The following is a 20,864-nucleotide window of genomic DNA, read 5'->3' as shown; positions in this document are numbered from 1 at the left end:
GTTATTTAAATAAGGAAATAAGAAATAGCATGATGTATTTAAAATAGACACATTCATAACAGTGTCCTTTCCCTGCATTTCTACTTCACTCCAAGTGCATCTCTTTCCTTTCAGAGACACAAGCTTAACACAATAGTTTATAGCATCTGATATATTGTACTGCTATTTAATTTTAATGTCTACGCTGCTGGTGTATCTAATACATCTAATACAACCCCAATTAAGACAAACTGAGCTAAAAATCTGATACATGGTTTTTCATCTCCTGAGGAAAACTCAAAGTCAAACATGCAAAGGGTGCAGAGGGGGACGGGAGGGAATGAAGGACACCAACCCAGCGTGTGTACCAATGAAGACTACAAGCAAATATATCTGCAGTACTATGGGCAACAGGATCACTTGATGATTACGTGTTCTGTTCTTTCCCTTTGAAGCACCTGGCACTGTCGGAAGACAGGTTACCGGGCTAGATGAACCATTGGCTTGACCCAGTTTGGACATTCTTATGTTCTTATGCAATTCCAAAAAGCACATCTTTGGCCTAATCCCATAAAAGTCAATAGCAAAGTTCATTTAAGGTGCTTCTGACCTTTTCTTTTTTTCACTAAGCAGGTGATTTAAAAACAAACAAACAAACAAGATCTCAGAGGATGGTGGGGAAATCTGTCCCTTTCCACGTGTAGGTCACGAATGGCAGTCCTGCTGATGATGAGAAGACTATGCAGCAACTGAATCATTACAAAATGGCACCTTATTTTTGGATTTTAACTCCTATGAGCCCCAGACACTTGTAGATGAGCTTTTCTTGATGGTGAGGGGTTCTGCATGATTATGTCATGTACCATCTAGTGTACATATATGTATATTGTGTGTACACATGTATACATAGACATAGGGTGACCAGATGTCCCAATTTTATAGGGGCAGTCCCGATACTTGGGGCTGTGTCTTATGTAGACACCTATTACCCCCCACTCCATCCCGATTTTTCACATTTGCTGTCTGGTCACCTTATACACCTCTCTCTCTCTCTCTCTCTCTCTCTCTCACTGACACACCCCCCCTCCTTTGCTGCACTGAATGGTCTCCATCCTCAAATGCATGCACTTGTACACAGTGCCCTCTAATGGATACAAGCCCTATTACTAACAGAACATGTCTACACTAGTGAACTGCACCATTGTCACTTGCACTGATGTGACTGTACTGGTATAAGCTGTAATGGTGTGATATGTTCACTGCGGATTTTGCATTTCAAGTGCATACAGTGCACTCATGGCTACACAGAGCACCCCCTCTAAATCAGTGGCTCTGAACCTTTCCAGACTACTATACCCCTTTCAGAAAACTGATTTGTCCTGTGTACCCCCAAGTTTAACCTCATTTAAAAATTACTTGCTTACAAAATCAGACATAAAAACACAAAAGTGTCATAGCACACTATTACTGAAAAAATGCTTTTTTTCTCATTTTTACCATATAATTACAAAAATAATCAATTGGAACATAAATATTGTACTTACATGTCAGTGTATAGACTAGAGCAATATGAACAAGTCATTGTCTGTATGAAATTTTAGTCTGTACTGACTTCACTGGTGCCTTTTTATGTAGCTTGATGTAAAACTAGGCAAATATCTAGGTGAGCTGATGTACCTCATGGAAGACCCCTCCGTACCCCCAGGGTACGTGTACTCCTGGTTGAGTACCACTGCTCTAAATGTTGCAAGGCCTGTGGATTCCTACACCTATCTCACATTGCTCAGCCCAGCTCTCAGGTCCATGTGCAATATGTCTAGGATATGTTCAGGCTGTTCCCATATACTTTAAATGGTTTTGCCTTGAAGAGGCTCTGACCTGGCACTCGCAAATCTCATGGATGGAGAGTAAGCCGTTCTCACTGTGGCTACTGCCAGACTGACTCTAAGGGCTTGTCTACACTACTACACAGGGTCGATCTAAGATACGCAACTTCAGCTACATTAATAGAGTAGATGAAGTAGACGTCCTGGTTTACTTACCGTGGTATCTTCATTGCAGTAAGTCAACAGCTGACACTCTCCCGTCGACTTCGCTTGCGCTTTTCATTCTGGTGGAGTACCGAAGTTGACGGGAGAACATTCAGCAGTCCATTTATCGTATCTATACTAGACGTGATAAATCAACCCCCACTGGATCGATCATTGCCCCCTGATCCTGCAGGTAATGTAGACCCGTGGTTCTCAAACTTGGGCCGCTATTTGCTCAGGGGAAGCCCCTGGCAGGCTGGGCCAGTTTGTTTACCTGCCGCGTGCACAGGTTCAGCCGATCACAGCTCCCACTGGTTGTGGTTCGCCGCTCCAGGCCAATGGGGGCTGCAGAAAGTGGCATGGGTCGAGGGACATGCTGGCCACCTTTCCTGCAGCCCCTATTGGCCTGGGACAGCAAACTGTGGCCAGTGGGAGCCACAATCAGTCAAACATGCGTACGCGACAGGTAAACAAACCCACCCGGCCCACTAGGGGCTTTCCCTGAACAAGCAGCGGCCCAAGTTTGAGAACCACTGGTGCAGACAAGCCCTGAGGCATGGAGGCCCAGTACATATAGTAGGACGAGCCCCGTCACCTTAGGGTTTTTGAGGGGGTAAGAAGCTTGATTATTTTAATTCATTTCTTCTATTTTTTAATTTTAAATGTTCATTCCTGTTTTTCTTCTTTTCTCATTTTGTAGCTGAATGACGGATTCTTCTGTTTTGTGGTTTCTTTCTAAAAGCCCAAGACAGGAGCAGTCCAGAGGAAAGACATCCCTCCAAGCTGCTCTGTGTAGCTCAGTGAGTTCTCTCCTTCCTTTGTCTTCTACCTACTGCACTGGAGCCCCCAGGGGATGCAGGTTTGTGCAGCAGGGACAAATGGGTGCTTGAGCATATGGGAGAGGCATGTGGCTTTACTTGGGGAGGAAAGACGGAATTCATTTTGCTGTGCGTCTGTTAGCTAATGACTCTGTTCTCTTCTCTTTTTTAGATCTCAGGAGTACAGTAGAGCTGATGAGGCAGTGGGTGGACAGCTGTGGCAGCCCACCAGTAAAGTATGTACATTAGTGAGTGTTTGAATGCTTCTGTGAGTGTCTATATGACTGCACTGATTTCGTCCCTTTTTGTTACTCCTGAGGAACAAAGCAAAAGTGTTTTTTTAAATTCATTTTATTATTAGTTTTATTTTTATTAAGCTTTTGTGTCCTCCTTTAGGAATCAATTCAAGCAAGCACTGAAGCATGTGCTTAAGTCTCAATAAAATCACTGACAGGTAACCATGTGCTTTGATGAATTGAGATCTAAAACTGGAAATCAGAGATGGTGAGAGTCAGGAACAGGCACAGCTGATAGCAGCCAAGCTCTGCATGCAGCCACCTTCGGAGGATCACAGAAATGTAAGATTGGAACAGACATTGAGAGGTCATCTATCTCAGTCCCATGCACTAAGGCAGGACCAAGTTCACCTGTCAGGGATGGTCTAGGTTTTTGTCTAATATGTTATTTAAAACCTCCAATGATGGGGATTCCACGACCTCCGTTGGAAGCCTATACCAGAGCTTAACTACCCTTTAGAGTCAGAAAGTTTTTCCTAATAGCTACTCTAAATCTCCTTTGCGGAAGATTAAGCCCACTGCTTCTTCTCCTACCTTCAGTGGACAAAGAGAATAATTGATCGCACACCTCTTTATAACAGCCCTTAAAATAGTTGAAGACTGTTATTGGGCCCCCCCATGATGAATAACAAGCATGCTATGGGGTTGATACAGTAAAGCATGCCAAATTCTTCCAGGTGGAGAAGGCCAAAGAGTTTTCTTTAGTTCAAGTGGTAGAGGATTGTGATTTTGAAGTGGAAGTTCCTGGGTACCATGATACATCCTGTGTTTGTGTATGTGCACTCTATTGTATCTTGTAATCAGCTCTTCTGGAACAGTATTGTTGTGAAATTTAAAAAAATTATGTAAGAACGCACATGCTGAACTCTTAGTATAATTCCATTTAGCATTTATACAATACCAACGTTTGTACAGCGCTGTACATCACCAATGCACTGTATGAGTGCATGAAACTATGAAAACTATAGAGCAATACATTCAATATAAATAGCCATTCAATTCATACCTAAAAATAGTAATCAAGGGAAGCTTCAGACAATGGACATTATTAAAAAAATCCAAAACAGACAACATTTACTACACTGTGGTTTTTGAATTTGCAGATGCATTTGCAATCTTCCCCATATTTAGAATGGAAAATACCACAAATGCCACAATAAACTTCACTACCACGAGTGGCACTGTAACTTATTTACTGTTTTAAATGACATCCATTGTAGATAATTTAGTAATCTTTTTAAAAATGGTATTTTAAAAAATTATTTCATAATACAGAAATGTAAATATCAGTATTTTTGTAATCTATATAAACAATTATACTGATATATATATATAATACAAAATATGCATATATTTAAATATTTATAATTATAAATATATATATATATATTTAATATTATATTATTAAAGGTACCAAATAAACCTTTGAAGTATCATTTGCTACTGGGTTTTTAACTTGATACAATCATTTATTTGCTAGCTATTAGTTACTTTTTAAAAAAAGCATATAACTGATTATGATGATGACAATGATCAGCTACAGAAAAGTGAAAACTGAAGCTCTGAAATACTAAGTATCAATTAAGTAAATGATTGCATGGATCCAACTGAGACTAGAATCTGGTTTCAGTTCAAAACATAACCTAAAAGTAACCGCATAGGTATGGGTGGCACAAATTACATTCTCAAGTAACTGCTGTGGAAACTAACACATCTTGAAAGAAAAATAAGTGATTTCCCCCCTCCCCCATGAAACTGAGTGAGATATTGGCAACAATCAGGTATATAAGTGATTCTCATTCAATTGTCTACAAACTCCTCTGTAAATCATCTTAGCCCTGACTTGTAACTTTCCTGTTATTCCAGTACTGAGCTTATCTCAAATCAAGATGCATAGTTGTGTCAAACTGCTTGGTAGGTTTAGCAGATAATGGGTGCAAATCCTAGCATATAGCCCTTATAGACTATCTATTTATCTATGTATATAGCAAGTAGAGATTTTGACAAGTAGAAGTTGGAAAAAAATCTAAGTAGTAACCCTCTCCCCCAAGAATTATTAAGTTAAATGTTTGAAAACATAAGATGATTATAGAAAGAAGAATCTGTACCGTAGCAAACTGTTTCAAACTAAAACCAATATAGCTCATTACATTTTGGAAAAAGAATGCCAAGCTGCATGAATAGAAGGTACTTTACCTTTAGGGTATTTTAAGGCATTTTACCTTATCCAGTAGTGTAATTTCACAATGAAATGCCATTAGCACTCCATGAGTATGTAAATGAGGACAATTAAATTAGTCCTGTTATGAATGTTAATTAGTCTGTTATGATGGTACTTTTGTATACCTAATATGATGCTGTCAAGCTAAACAATGAGTTCCAAAGAAAAGATTAATGGGTCTTTAAAGCTGGCAAACTTGTGTTATTTATTCCAGTAAGACCCACATGTACTAGAGATGTCATCAACCAAGACTTTGTTTGGCTTTTAAAAATATTAGTTAGTCCCAGTTTTATTATTTAACCATGCCTTTTTTAAGTACAAATAAACTGGCACATTACACATGCTGACTACGCACCACTGGCTTTTGCTTCTAGTTAGATCCACTAGCTAAATCTATTGAGTAACAATCTAAAAGTAGCAACTGGTAAAAACTATTTCCATTTGGGGTTACAGCTGGTATGGCATAAAAATCTTAGTCCCGTGAAGATAATCAACTGATTTAATAAAAGACTAATTCATTTAATGACAGGTGACTGAAATTATGGGCCAGAGTTTGTAAATTAGGTGCAACAGCCTTGCACTGCTCATTTGTGTGTACATGCAAATCATGTATTTGCACGCACAAATAGCCATTTTAGGTACCAAGAGGGATGAGTGTTTGCATACATTATGCTCGCACAAATGTATGCACACAATTGCACCTGAACACTGGAAAGCTGGCACTATATTTTTTGTTTTGCCGTAGCATAACAGTGGCATGGAGGAGGACTGAATAAATTGCAGTAAGCATTCACCTGTACCAGCCACTTTCATAGGTAACTAAGAGTAAATAGGAAATTAAAGCAGAACTACTTCAGGCAAAGGTAATACAGAGTCAGTTACCCTAGAAAGTGATTGAAGCAGAATACAACTGAATCCCAGTTACACACCTCATCTTAACTCCTTTTCCACGGAAGGTGGAGTTTGGGGAGCATAGTGACAAGGCAGAAATGTGAGATTAAGAAAAAGGGTTGGGATGTGGGCTTTGAGATTCTCCCAGAGCTTTTTCTTGTTCCTAAGGATATGTCTACACCGGTACTTAGTCGGCAAAACTTTTGTCATTCAGGAGTGTTTAGAAAAAAAAAAAAAGCACTTTTCTGCAAAACAAAGCTGCTGCCACTAATGGGAGGTGAAAGTTTTTTTTGTCAGCAGGAGAGCTCTCTCCTGCTGACAAACAGTAGCTGCATGGTGCGGCTTTTAATGGCACGCAAAGCTGCATAGTATAGCCATAGCCTAAAACTTCGGTTGCCCAGAAGTGCGTGATGAAGGCTCAAGATTAAATAACTAATGATTGTCAACTTTACAACCATTAGGAAAACTAAAGCCTTCGTGATACATGACAACCTATTTTCTAAGTTGTGAATTTAACAAGTTTACTAGAGCGAATCTTCAGCTTTAAAAATCTAAAAGGTCAGTGATTTGTCAATTCCTAGGATTAACAAACTGTACGCATTTACAGACGGAGATGCTGTATCCTTATAATGGAACTAAGATGAGAAGAAAGTGAAAAACTACCTGTCTGGATGTCTAAGATATGTTTTTTATCTTTTAAAAAACCTATATCAAGTATAAACATCCTCTCTGATTAAAGGGTTTCACTTTGTTTTTGTAGATTTCTATAGATTAGGGAGTACTATCATTATCCCCAATCCTCAAATTAAAAACTTTTTTCCCAAGGAAACTGCGATCCCCGCTCAAAAACAACCTGTCAATACATTATATACATAAAATTCAACTTTTCTACAGAAATGTCTCTTTTAATAAATATAACTAATACAAGAATTAAATCTTACAAGAAAGCAGGCACTAATAAAGCACAAGATTATCAATCCCGTTTCTAAATGTCACCTAGACTTCTAAAAGTGACTCAAGCCTTCTGAATTCGTCTTGGTTGTCATTTAAATGGAATCTTATTCTTCTCTAAATTATGCTGTATCATTTAAGGCTGGCAGCCAATCTACAACCACATTGATCTGCAACTTTTCATTTATCAGAAAACTAGTAGCAGCTCTCAATTTCTCTTCCATTGCACTCATCAGTGCAGCATCTCTGACTCCAAAATTCCTGATAATTTTTGCAGCAGCATTTCTTAAAAGTAGTTAAGCAAAACCAAACACGCTTACATTTGGGATAACGCTGAAGACACTGCAGATACTGCTAGAAAAAGTGATGTCCTCAGCAATGTTTCTTAGGCACACTAAAAACATCCTGCTAAAAGCTAAATTTGTGCTGTCCAATGGAGCATCATCAATGCAAAACTGCAAACTGGAAATCATATATCATATCTAGAGTAGAGACTGAGGAAAATCATATTCTGTGCCGTGCAGTGGCCTTCAACCACAATCTGAAATGTCAGGCTGGAACAGCACACAAGGTGGTAAACTGGGCTATTTACCTACAGTAATGTACTGCAGTTTTGTACCGCAATCTCCAGAATACACACCTAGGAGAGAAATGTACAGTAGGTGGGATTGCCTGGAGCACCAGTGATGAAAAAATATTAAAATAGTGACATTCCCAAGAGTCATCTATAGTTACTCTGACAGGCAGATTTCCCACCTGGTATTAATGGTCATAGTTCCATTGAAGTCAACGGACGATCTTCCCCCCCCAGTATAACCGAAGGGAAAAAACTGTATGAAAAAAGCTCAGTGGAAGGAATAGGCCCAGAAATCTGAAATGTTACATAGACAAAATACAGCATTTTAAAATCTCTTTGAAAGTAGTAGCTATATCAATCCTACAGACCCCTCTATTTCGAGCTTAAAAAGAAAAAGAAACTTCCACATGAAAGTGAAGCCTGACATGATTCATCTAACCTGTTTTTTCCCCCATAAGCATAAACAACAGTAACATAATTAGAACTCGCCTACATAGGGAACTTAGTGTGGAGTTAGCAAGAGTGTGAATTTAAATTACAGCAAATTACCTACTCCACACTAACTTCCTCTTTGTCTGCACTAAGAGTGCCTTGTGTGCTTTACCTGAATACACTTTGGAAGTGTATTCAGCTAGAGCGCACAAAGGCACTTTCACTGCAGAGTAAATGTTCACATAAGGAGCTGGTGCAGAGTAGTTAATATGCACTAACTATGTTGTACCAGCTACTCTGCACTTTTCCCCCAGTAGACAAGCCCTCAGAAGTAATAACAGTAATGATGATTTCAGATAGAAATTTCCCAACTTAACAGTGTGTGACAAAGTTCCTCCTCTACCTTGGTGGGTCCTGTGCTTATTGGTGGATTTGCTAGCCTCAGAGATTCACCATGTGGGTCAGAAAACAGCCTAGAGACCTTCCCCTCTGGTAGAAGCCACAGTCCAGGTCAATTCCTCCTGTGTCTGATCAAGAGTTGGGAGGTTTGGGGAGAACCCAGGCCTGTCTTCTATTCCAGGTTCCAGCCCTGGGCCCTGTGGACTGCAGCTGTCTACAGTGTCTCCTGGTACAGTTGCGTGACAGCTACAACTCCCTGGGCTACTTCCCCATTGCCTCCTCCTAACACCTTTTTTATCCTCACCACAGGACCTTTCTCCTGGTGTCTGATAATGCTTGTACTCCTTAGTCTTCCAGCAATATGTCTTCTCGCTCTCCGCTTCTAGTGCCTCTTGCTTCCAGCTCCTCGCATGCACACTACAAACTGAAGTGAGGTCCTTTTTAAACTCAAGTGTCCCGATTAGCCAGCCTGTCCGAATTGATTCTAGCAGTTTCTTCTTAATTGGCTCCAGGTATCCTAATGAGCCTGCCTGCCTTAGTTGGTTCCAGCAAGTTCCTCCTTGTTCTGGAACTGCCCCTGTTACCTTACTCAGGGAAAAGGGATCTATTTAATCTGGGACTAAGATATCTGCCTTATAATACTCTCCTGTAGCCATCTGGCCTGACCCTGTCACAAGGGAACAAATACACCTCTACCCTGATATAACCCGACCCGACAGAACACGAATTTGAATATAACGCGGTAAAGCAGTGTTCTAGGGGGGGGTGGGGGGGGCTGCATACTCCAGTGGATCAAAACAAGTTGGATAGAACGCGGTAAGATTATTTGGCTCCCAAGGACAGCGTTGTATTAGGGTAGAGGTGTAATAGACATGCTCAATGAGCAGCAAAAGGAAACAAATCTTGAGTTTTATATAAGGGTAAATCTTGAGGATAATACTAATTTGATGATTGATAAGAAAATAACTCATCTCCAATCAAATTACTGAACACTGATTGTAGACAACCCCGTGTTATAGGTACGTTACTTATTCTGAGCATCTGATTTTGCAAATTTTAAAATTCACACAGAATAAATTATAGATGTGTTCCTAAAGTAGATATTTTTCTTCAGATCAGCCATGAATTTCAGTATTTTTAAGAACTCCTTTGCACACAGATACATTCATCATGACCTGCATATATTTATATTTGCAAAGGAGTGGAATACAAATACTACTTCCACTGAAGCACTCTCCACAAAATCAAGTACAGGCTAATTCATAAAGACAAGCAGGAAAAGGTAATATTCGCACCTTTCACACAAGCTGTACATAGTTATGGCATTTTCAAGAAAATCCTTGAAAATCCTTTTTGCAGCAAGTAAGTTGTAATGTAAACATACTGCACATTCCATATTTCATTACTAAGGCAAATTCATATTCATGTTAATTTTGTTAAATAAGTGATAAGTTCAGTCCTTACCAAATTTTCCTGGTTCCTGGCAGCTATTTTCTGATCATCTTCTCCCCCATTTTTCATGTATTTGACCTCTTCCACTGGTTTGATCCTATACTCATCTGAGTAGCAAGAAAGAAAGAAAGAAAGAAAAGTTTTGTACCATTGTACTTCAGTAAATGGAAGAACAGCCGACTGGAAAAAAAAAAAGCACTGCTTAGTATCAATCAAGCCCTAAATGGTATAGACTCTAGTAATCTCAGAGTCTGCTCTCTTCCTAACACCCACCATGGAAAGAAGTCTATAAAGGAACACTTCAAAAAAGTGACTCAAAAATCTCATGGGGAATCACAGGCAAAAAATTCTTAGTTGTCTCTGGAATTTGATCCAAACAGACATGCATCTTGGACCCAGATCTAGAGCAATGCATAAGGCACATCTCTTTGTTTAGGTTTTCCAGTAACTTCAGGCATTGAAATTTTCTATCATGTGTCTTCAAGTTACTATTGCCATCATGGATCCTCTCAGGGAAGATGGGTCTGCTGCTCTGAAAGTTTGCATGCTCCCTATTTGTGGGAAGATATTGTTTAATACAGTTCTAACCTACGCAAAGTGTGCCCAAGATAACTTAAATGCTTATTACTACGACAGAAAGAAAAAGTGAGGCAATTTTAAAATACAGAAACAGAGCAGAAGATTAATATTACAGAACTAAAGAGAACTTAGAGCTAACAAAAATCCTATGGCAGTGTAGTGTTTCATGGGATAGGGAAGGAAAACTGAGGACTTGTGTGATACTGGAGTAAATTCTATGCTTGCACTGAGGGGAGGAGGAAATGATTCATCTAAGCATCACTCACATGTCTAAGGCTAACATATCCTCATTTAAGTCCAGATCATGATAGCTTTACATAAACCCTGACCATAGGCATCGCAATCTTTTTAGAAGTGGGAGGGGAGGATGACCAAGGTCAAAGTGGCAGGGGAATTAAAATACTATTTAAATATCTTGCAGAGCACAGCTGTAACATAAGTGACCACAATACAAAAGGAAGCCATATTATAACATTTAAGGTATAATTATAGTATGCACAAATGAAAAAAACAAGACTTTAATTCTAAACATCAGGACTTCCTTTTATTTTTGCACTTCTTTTATTGTACTTCACTTGCATTTATCATTTTACTACATACATTCCGCTGTTCATACTGCACTAATTAACATTATTGAACTGTAACATGCAATTCTGTAACATTACAACCAAATCATCCTTGTTTATATAGAATGAATAACTTTAAAACTGTAACCTTAAATTGCAAATCTCCTCGGAAAAAGGCATCAGCCAAATAAATAACAACAAGAAACAGCTTTGAAGGGAGGTAAACATGTTCCCATATGAGAACTACCAAAAAAAAGTTTTCTTTCTAGTGTTTTATTAAAAAAAAATCAAAAATATATTTTTAGAAAACCTAACAAACACCATTAAAAGGCTGTAGAGATAGAAGGGATACAATCTCTATTAAGCAGAAAATGCAAACAATGCCATTCTGATCATGCGATTATCTAGAATTGCAGTGGATATCTAGGAATGCATCTGAACCGATCTCATAGTGCATCTTGGCCATTAGCAGTATGATTATTTTTTCCCCACAGCGCATATGTTTCTTTTTGTTTAAAAAAAAAAGGTGGGGGGGGCATGGCCCCTGGGCCCCCCTAGTTCCAGCATATGACCCTAATTCAGCAAAGCAAATATAAGGGCATGCTTAACTTTAAACATTTGTAAATCCCACTGAAGTCAAAAGGAAGTTTAATCTGACTAATACTAAAGTAAAGACCACAGGATTTGGCCTTTATAAATGGATCAATACCTATTCCTTCCAACATTGCCATCACAGTACTATGAATGGGAATTATACATGTGGAAGAATGGAATTACACTGCATAGGCTCCTTTGTTTTCTATGTGACGTGTCCCACTATGAATGAGTTCTATAGTCCTTGCAATCTCTATCATCTTTGGCATGCAAACAAGTTATGCATAGTAGCTATTATATATGAGTTTACCTACTGTGACAAAGTTCCTCCTCTACCTTGGTGGGTCCTGCGCTTATTGGTGGATTTGCTCCTCACAGATTCACCCCGTGGGTCAGGAAACAGCCCAAGCACCTTCCTCTCTGGTAGAAGCCACAGTCCAAGTCAATTTCTCCTTTGTTTGATCAGGAGTTGGGAGGTTTGGGGGGAACCCAGGCCCACCCTCTACTCCGGGTTCCAGCCCAGGGCCCTGTGGACTGCAGCTGTCTAGAGTGCCTCCTGGTATAGTTGCACGACAGCTACAACTCGCTGAGCTACTTCCCCATGGCCTCCTCTCAACACCTTCTTTGTCCTCTCCACCGAAATTTCCTCCTGATGTATGATAACGCTTGTACTTCTTAGTCGTCCAGCAGTATGCCTACTCACTCCCATCTTCTTGTTTGCCTCTTGCTCCCAGTTCCTCGCACACACTTCCTCTCCCCTGGCTCCCTCTGGCCTGACTGGAGTGAGCCCTTTTATAGCATCGGAGGGGCCTTAATTAGAGTCAGATGCTTAACAGTCTCACTTGACCCTTAGCAGGTTAATTGGAGTCAAGTGTTCTCATTAGCCTGGAACAGCCCCTGCTCTGGTCACTCAGGGAACAGACAACTGCTTATTCAGTAGCCAGTATATCTCCCTTCTACTACTCTGCTGTTCCCAGCTGGCCCGGGTCTATCACACTATATACTGTCTGGATTGATAAAAAAGTTACAGATTCACAATTAAATTAAAGTTGCAAATTTACCCAAATTCCAGTGAACTTTTATACTTTTTCTGTATTTCCTTTTCCAGTATTGCTGATTATTGAGATGCATGTCTAATATTCCCTGTCAGACCACAAAAAGCCTTTTTAGTTCCATGGCACCGCAAAATAATAAGACAAGCTGTTTTCTCAACAACTAATATGAAATGACATTGCTGTAATGTTTCAACAGGCTGGAGCAAAGGTAATAGAAAGTGCAGTTATGCTGAACTCTGAGGGAAAAAGCAACAAAAAGCCTTTCCCTTTCAAAGGATGTTCTTTCTTGAAAGTGAAATTTAAAAACAGACAGACCTACAGGGCTGAGAAAAAAGAAACCTCATTCTGCTATTACTTAGGAAGTTTAATACTTTTCAACCGCACATTTCCCAGGGGAACTGATTTTTAAATAATGAATGCCTAATTCAAGTGTCATTAGTGAATTATCCAGAACTCAAAGCTCACACCTTATCAACATTCTATTACATGTTCGTGCTATAATACAGTGAGAAATGTGAACAGTCTCCTTCAAAGCCTGAGTAAATGGATCTTGTGCAGGAGACAATGCAAGGGTTGGGAGAAGTAATCCTCCTCCTTGTCCCCAGCTAAGAGGCAGTGCCCTGGGTACCTGTACAGTGAGGGTACATCAACACTGCAAAAACAGAAACAAAACCAAAATGCAACAGCAAGTCTCAGAGCTCAGGTCAGTTCACCTGGGCTCCTGGGTCTCATGCTATGGGACTAAAAATAGCAGTGCAGACATTCCTGCTCAGGCTCTGAGACCTTCCCCCTTGCTGAGGTTCAGAGCCCAAGTTCCAGCCAGAGCGTGAATATATACACTGCTATTTCTAGCTCCATTTGTGAGTCCCGTGAGATTGAGTCATTTGACTCTGGCTCTAAAACTTGCGGCAGTGTTACTGTCTTTTCCAACGTAGCACTCCTCAGTTGCTACTATGATCCTGTGCCACGTAGTGCATGTAGCCAGTGGATCCACAGGAGATGAAACCAGGGCTCTGCAAAGATCATCCCCCAGTCACAATATCAGGGTGGATTGTTTTAAAAGAAAGCAATTTAAATCAGTAAGCAGAAAATCTTCATTTAAATTGATTTTAACTGTGTTTTGCATTTGAACTTAAGTTATTTTTGTAAACAGATTGATTCACATTGGTTGGTAACCATTAAAACATGTTGATTTGCAACTAAATATAGCCTTTCCACTAAATTTGGAGCTCCATTTTGCTAACCAGGAGGATAGTCTATATCTATACATATTCATTTAAATAATTACATAGCTTCATTTACATTTGTTTAGATTATTAAGGTTTTACTCTTTTTTATAATGTTAGAAAATGCTGATTGATGCATTTCCTAGATGATTAAAATTTTAGTTGGGATTTGTGTTGAGCTCTAGTTGTATGGAAATCCAAATTCAGTTAAAGGTGCACAAAACCAGACTATTATTTTTTTATTAAGTAAAACTACCTTAAATGCGCTGGACACATAATAAGTTTTACCAAAACATGTTTTATGGCTAAAACTAATTGACTTGTGAAACAAAGGAAGTATTATTTGTAGTCAGTGAATGAAATGATTGTTTCCTGTCCTCATGACCTTCAAGATTTTGGAGCTAGTACATGCCCTCTTCTCACACCTAGTTTTTATTCATAGACTGGCAGAGGAAAACATGCTTTCCTGCTTTTTCAACTCCCAATCAGTTTCTTAACTTTGAATGAATCAGTCATTGAACTGAAATGGGTGAATAAACTGAAATGAAGAAAATATTCTCTCTGCACCTGCAAAAGAGGCTACTGATGTCAAAAGCTGGTTTAGCACTTCTACAAATGTTGGTTCCAGATGCTTTGCCAGTGATTTCCACCAGTTCAGTGGTTTGACATTGTTTAAAACTTTGCAGCAAAAATGTACTGCTTATTTTTTGTATTTACATGATTTTCATAGATTATAGTATGGCTAGGCCTTATACCATAGGTTGTCATTTTCAAATTTAATTTTAAATAGCTTTATTAAAAACAAAACAAAAACACAACTACCTTGTATTTAATTTACATCAAAAATCCAGCTCAAATTCAAACACTGTTTTGGGTTTGTTTGTTTTTTTTAATGATCCCTTTTTATTTACCCTATACAGCATACTTCCTCCATGGGCATCTACAGAGAAAGTCTATCTCTGCTCTTCCTGGACTCCTGCATGCTGCAGAACAGCAGCATTCCCAGTTGCAGGCAGAGATTAGGATTTTACAGCAGACACAATAATAAAATGTTAACACAGAATGAAACAGGATAAAATATACTGGGGTATAAGAAGGCACAAAATAGGCAGGTAAAATAGACAGGGCAAACCCTTCTGTTTTACTATTGGGCTTTCATACAGTTTACTTCTCTTGCTAAGGGTTAAGGATCAAAACAAAACAAATTAGTTTTCCTGGTTCTATTGCAACAGTAAGTAAAGAAATGAAATGAAGCTACTCATTATACCAGCCATTAATTGACAGCAAGAAATTCAGCCCCAAAACAGCTCCCTTTTAAAAAGGGTAGTTTTAAACTGACAATAATTGGTTTTTAATTTACTTGGTGGTTTTGTATTTGACCTAGTCCATACGTGTTTCTAACCAACATAAATAAAACTAAGATGGCTATAAAAATGTGCGAAACAGCAGCATTTCAGTCAGGGCTGGCTCCAGGTTTTCTGCTGCCTCAAGCGGCAGAAGGAAAGAGAAAAAAAAAAAAAGGCAATCAGCGGCACTTCGGCAGCAGCTCAATCGCGCTGCTCCATTCTTTGGCAGCAGTTCGGCGGCGGGTCCTTCACTCCTCTCTTCCTCTTCAGCAGCACTTTGGTGGCAGCTCAAAGAGGAAGAGAGGAACTGAGTGCCCCGCCACCAAATTCCCGCCAAAGACCCAGACGTGCCGCCCCAATAGTGGACAGAGTGTCGCCCCTTTGTATTGGCCACCCCAAGCACCTGCTTCCTTCGCTGGTGCCTGGAGCCAGCCCCGATTTCAGTAAGACAGAGCTAATATTGAAAAAAGACATGTACTGATAATTTAAAGCAGTATTACTATACCAGCAAATATAAACCAAGTCCTATTTCTGAATTCCATCAAAAAGAGAAGTTAAGAAATTAGAAAATTATGGTGTTTAGGGCTTTTTAAATGGCGGAGACTGGAAATACTGAGTTAAGATTGCAATATTAACCTTCCTTTTGCACCTCACCTTCAATGATTTTCTCGATCCTCTTGAGCGCACCACAGTAGATTCCGCATGAAAAAAACTCAAGGTTCCCTTATTGCATATATGAATTAAAAGAGCAGAAGATAAATAAATAGAAAAGATTTTATATGCTTCATATAACCTGCAACAATTCCTATATCACTGATGGAGTATAGAGAGAATCTCAGGCCAGACTGTAAGGGCCAGTAGGGTATCAAGTGCTTGTGGCCCATATGTTCAGCATGGACATGAAAAAATTAATCTCTGAGCTGTATCTGGAGCCTAATATCCCTAACGAATACTGGGAAAAAGGGGACGATAAATCAAAGAGAGGTGGATATCCAGCCTACATTGGGGTAGTGGACAAGGGCAGGGACTTCTATGGACCATACACAGAGGGTCATGAGAGATGATGTGGACATGAGGAGAACTCCCTTATTAGTGAGTTTACAGATTACAAGCCAGTATGAGAAAGTTACTCACCTTGTAGTAACTGAGGTTCTTTGAGATATGTGTCCCTGTGGGTGCTCCACTCCAGGTGATGGTGCGTCCCAGCACTGTTGATCGGAGACCTTTAGTAGCAGTGCCTGGTCGGGACGCACATGCTCAGCTGCTGTCTCGCGGTCTCATTAGGAGTTTGCCTGAGTGCGTGTGTCCCGCACCCCCCTCAGTTCCTTCTCTATCATGGAGAAGTCAGAATAGTACTCCAAAGTAGAGGGGAGCACGACAGGTAGGGGAGCACCCACAGGGACACACATCTCGAAGAACCTTAGTTACTGCAAGATGAGTAACCTTCTCTTCTTCGAGTGCTGTCCCTGTGGGTGCTTAACTCCAGGTGAATGTGAAGCAGTACCCACTATAGCTGGTGGGACTTTGGAGTTGCGGCAGTGACAATTGTAGACAGTACTGTGTGGCCTACTATGGTGTCTACTGTGGTATCCTGCGTGATAGCATACTGTTTGGTGAATGTGCATTTAGATGTCCACCTGGCCACCTTACAGATATCAGGAATAGGTACGTTATGGAGGAAGGCAATGGATGTTGACTTAGCTCGAGTAGAATGAGTTCAGATTCCTTCGGGTGGTTGGGTATTCTGATTGAGCTAACAAGATCTGATGCAGTCAGAGATCCACTTGGAAAGGCGTTGTTTAGAGATAGCAGTACCCTTTGATCTCTTGGTAGTGGAGACAAATAGCCACAGGGACTTACAAAATGGTTTAATCCTGTCTAGATAAAAAGCAATTGCTCATCTGATGTTGAGAGTATGTAGAGTTGCTTCGTGCAGAGTCTCATGAGGTTTGGGTTTGCAGGTAAAGTATATTAGTTGGTTAAGGTGGAAGGTGGACACCATCTTAGGGAGAAATTTAGGGTGGGGTCACAGAGTAACTTAGTCTTTAGAGAAGGTTGAGTAGGGAAGGCAGGCCATCAGGGCACTTATTTCCCCTAATCTCCTTGCTGATGATATAACAGCCAAGAAAGCTACCTTCATAGACATGTGGAGAAGAGATGAGGTAGCTAAGGGCTCGAAGGAAGGTTTCATAAGACCGCAAAGAACTAGGTTGAGATTCCAGGCAGCTACCCATGGATAAATCTCAGGGTAGAGATTTTGCAGGCCCGTGAGAAAGCGTTTTATTGTGGGGTAGGCAAAGAGTGAATATGCGTCCAGCAAATCATGAAAGGTGATGAGGACCACGAGGTGTACTCTGATGGAGCTGAGCAAGAGCCCATCCTGTTCTAATTTCAAAAGGTAGTGTAGGATGTAAGGGAGGGTCACAGTATGGGGTGCCAAGGGTTTATGGGAGCACCACCTGGAAAAGTGTTTCCACTTTTGCAGGTAAGTCTTATGAGTGGAGTCTTTTCTACTATGCAGGAGGACATACCAGACTTGCTCAGAACAGGCTAATTCATGGGTCTGGAACCATGAAGGAACCACGTCGTCAGGTGGAGTTTCTGGAGCTGCAGGAGAAGAAGTCGGACGTTGTCCTGAGAAAGCAGATCTGGTCTGTTGGGGAGAGTCCGTGCAGGACAGATGGACATGCGGAGCAGGTAAGAATGCCATGTCTGTCTTTGCCAAGCTGGGGAAATAAGTATGACCCGGGCCTTGTCGTCTCTTATCTTGTGTAGAATCCTGCATATCAGAGGGATCAGTGGAAAGGCGTACATGAGAGAGTTGTTCCATGGGATGAGGAACGTGTCTCCTACGGATGCAGTCCTAAATCCTGCTCTGGAGCAAAATAGGTGGCATTTGCGATTCTGGGTTGTGGCAAAGAGGTCTATCGACGGGGTGCCCAGTGGGAGAAGAGCTGTTGTATCATGGGATGTAATTTCCATTCGTGTTCTTTGGAGAAGTGTCTGCTGAGTGTGTCGGCAGTAGTGCTGTGACATCCAGGTAGGTATGAAGCGGTAATTTCTATGTGGTGTTGTATGCACCAATTCCATAACTGGATGGCCTCCATGCATAGGGAGTGAGATTGTGCTCCCCCGTCTGGTGACATAAAACATACGTGCTATATTGTCCGTTAGGACCCAGATAGATTTGTTCTTTATGAGGGGGAGAAAGTAAAAGCAGCTTGTCTCACTACTCTGAGCTCTAGGAGATTTATGTGCAGATGCGTCTCTGGCAGGGACCAGCGGCCCTGTGCCATGTGTCCCCCCAGGCGTGCTCCCCAACCAATCAGGGAAGCGTCCGTGGTGAGCATGTGTGCCGGGGAGCATTGCTGGAAGGGAACGCCCATGCAGAGGTTCTCTGGTCTTGCCCACCATTGTAGGGAAGCTAGTACATTCACTGGAGGTGTTGGCATCATGCAGAAGCTGTGTCTGCTGGGTTTGTAGCTGGAGTTGAGCCAACCCAGAAGACATCTCATGTGCAGCCTGGCACACTTGACCACAAAGGTGGTGGTTGCCACGTGACCAAGGAGCTGTAGGTAAATTCTTGCCTGTATCCTGGGATGAACGGAGAGCGTGCTTATGAGATGTGCAATAGCGAGGAATCTGTTGTGTGGGAGTGAGGTTCTGGTTCGGATTGAGTCCAGGTGAGCTCCAATGAATTTGATCCACTGTGTAGGTGTCAGGGTGGATTTTTGGAAGTTTAGTTGCAGATCTAAGCTGTGGAAGAGGAAGATGGAGAAATGGGTAGCTCGAAATGTCTCATTGTATTAGTTGTCTTTGATGAGGCAATCGGCTAGGTACGGGAAAAGTCTGATCCCGTGTCTGTGGAGGTGGGCCATGACTACGGCTAGGGTCTTGGAGAATACTCTCTGTGCTGTGGACTGTCCGAAAGGGAATACCCTGTATTGAAAATGGTCGTATCCAAGTGTGAATCACAGGAAGCGTCTGCTGGCTGGATGAATGGTTATGTGAAAATAGGCGTCTTGTAGGTTAAGGGCTGTGAACCAGTCCCCTTGTTCCAGTGCGGGTATTATTGTGCCCAGTGTGACCATCTTGAATTTCTGCACACATATGAATTTGTTCAGTCAGTCTAGGTCTAGTATAGGCCTCCATCCCCCGCTCTTCTTTTGGCTCAGAAAGTGGTGGGGGTAGAACCCTTTTCCTCGATTTTGTGTTGGCACAGGTTCCACTGCACCTAGCTGTAGAAGATAAGCCACCTCTATGTGAAGTAGGGGCTTGTGAGAGGGGTTCCTGAAGAGGGACAAGGAAGGGTAGAATATAAAAGGGATGGAGTAACCAGACTGAACTATTTCCAAAACTCAACGGTCCTGTGTGATCTGCTGCCAAGCATGGTGGAAAACCTGGAGGCAGTGACCAAATGGGCAAATAGGCGGTTGTAGTCAAGGGGTGGTCGTGCAGACCCTCGATCAACGCTTCAAAATTGTTGTTTGTTTCCCCAATGGGTGGAGGTGGCTGGTTGTGCTTGGTTTTCTCTGTACTAGGAGGTCTAGCACAATTCCTGGCTATATCATATGGTCTGGGCTGGGACTGGTGATATTGTTGTGTGAATGGCCTCTGATAAGGTTGACACCGTTGTCTCCTGGGAAGGGATGGGTAAATGCCCAGAGTGTGCAGGGTTGCTCTAGAGTCTTTCATAGTGTGAAGGACTTTGTCGGGTTTTTTTTTTGGTTGTTTTTTTTTTAAACAAGCTTATCTTTATCAAAGGGGAGGTCCTCCACTTTGGTCTGCAGGTCTTTGGAGATACCAGATGCAGACAGCCAGGAAGATCTGTGGATAACCACTGCAGCTGCGGTAGTGAAGGCTGCTGGGTCTACTATGCCTAGAAATGCTTGTAGGGCCGTTCTGGAGACCAACTGGCCCTCGACAAGTACTGACTTAAAGTCTGCTCTCCTGTCCCCCGGGATATGGGAGGTAAAATCAAAGAGTTTATTGTAATTGTCAAAGTCATCGCTTGCAAGTAGGGCGGAATAGTTTGCAATTGTGAATTGCAGAGTGGAGGAGGTATAGACCTTGCAACCCAAGAGGTCAAGGCGTTTGAGGCTCTTGTCTTGCGGGGTGGGCCGGTACTGCGGCTGTTTCGTCCTGTGTGTTGCTGCATCCACTACAAGAGAATTCGGTTATGGATGGGAGAATAAGAACTCTACATTCTTAGCAGGAACATAATATTTACGTTCAGCCTTTTTGCAAGTTGGTTGGGATAGAGGCTGGAGTCTGCCAGAGGCTGGAGTCTGCCAGCTGGTTCTAGGAGTGCTTCATTTATGGGGAGTCCGATCTTTGAGGATGCAGAGTGTTGGAGGATTTTGAGGAGTCTATGTTGTCTCTTCTGGACCTCCTCTAAAGGAATGTCCTGGCTGAGTGCCATCCTCTTGAAAACTTCTTCGAATTGTTTAAA

General features: G+C 41.3%; 1 protein-coding gene across 3 annotated transcripts in view; it reads right to left on the bottom strand.

Annotated features, from left to right (window-relative positions):
* The window catches only part of C8H1orf21 (chromosome 8 C1orf21 homolog), a 233,337-nt gene that overhangs the window by 98,140 nt on the left and 114,333 nt on the right, over positions 1 to 20,864 (bottom strand). For all 3 annotated transcript variants that reach the window (XM_030572238.1, XM_030572240.1, XM_030572239.1), the window contains exon 3: positions 10,059 to 10,153. In XM_030572238.1, coding sequence (XP_030428098.1) covers positions 10,059 to 10,153 — 95 coding nt within the window. The remainder of the gene's footprint in view (positions 1 to 10,058; positions 10,154 to 20,864) is intronic.

This window comes from Gopherus evgoodei, chromosome 8 (genome assembly GCF_007399415.2).
Source record: "Gopherus evgoodei ecotype Sinaloan lineage chromosome 8, rGopEvg1_v1.p, whole genome shotgun sequence".
NCBI lineage: Eukaryota > Metazoa > Chordata > Testudines > Testudinidae > Gopherus > Gopherus evgoodei.
This window is presented reverse-complemented; position numbering and strand designations above follow the sequence as displayed.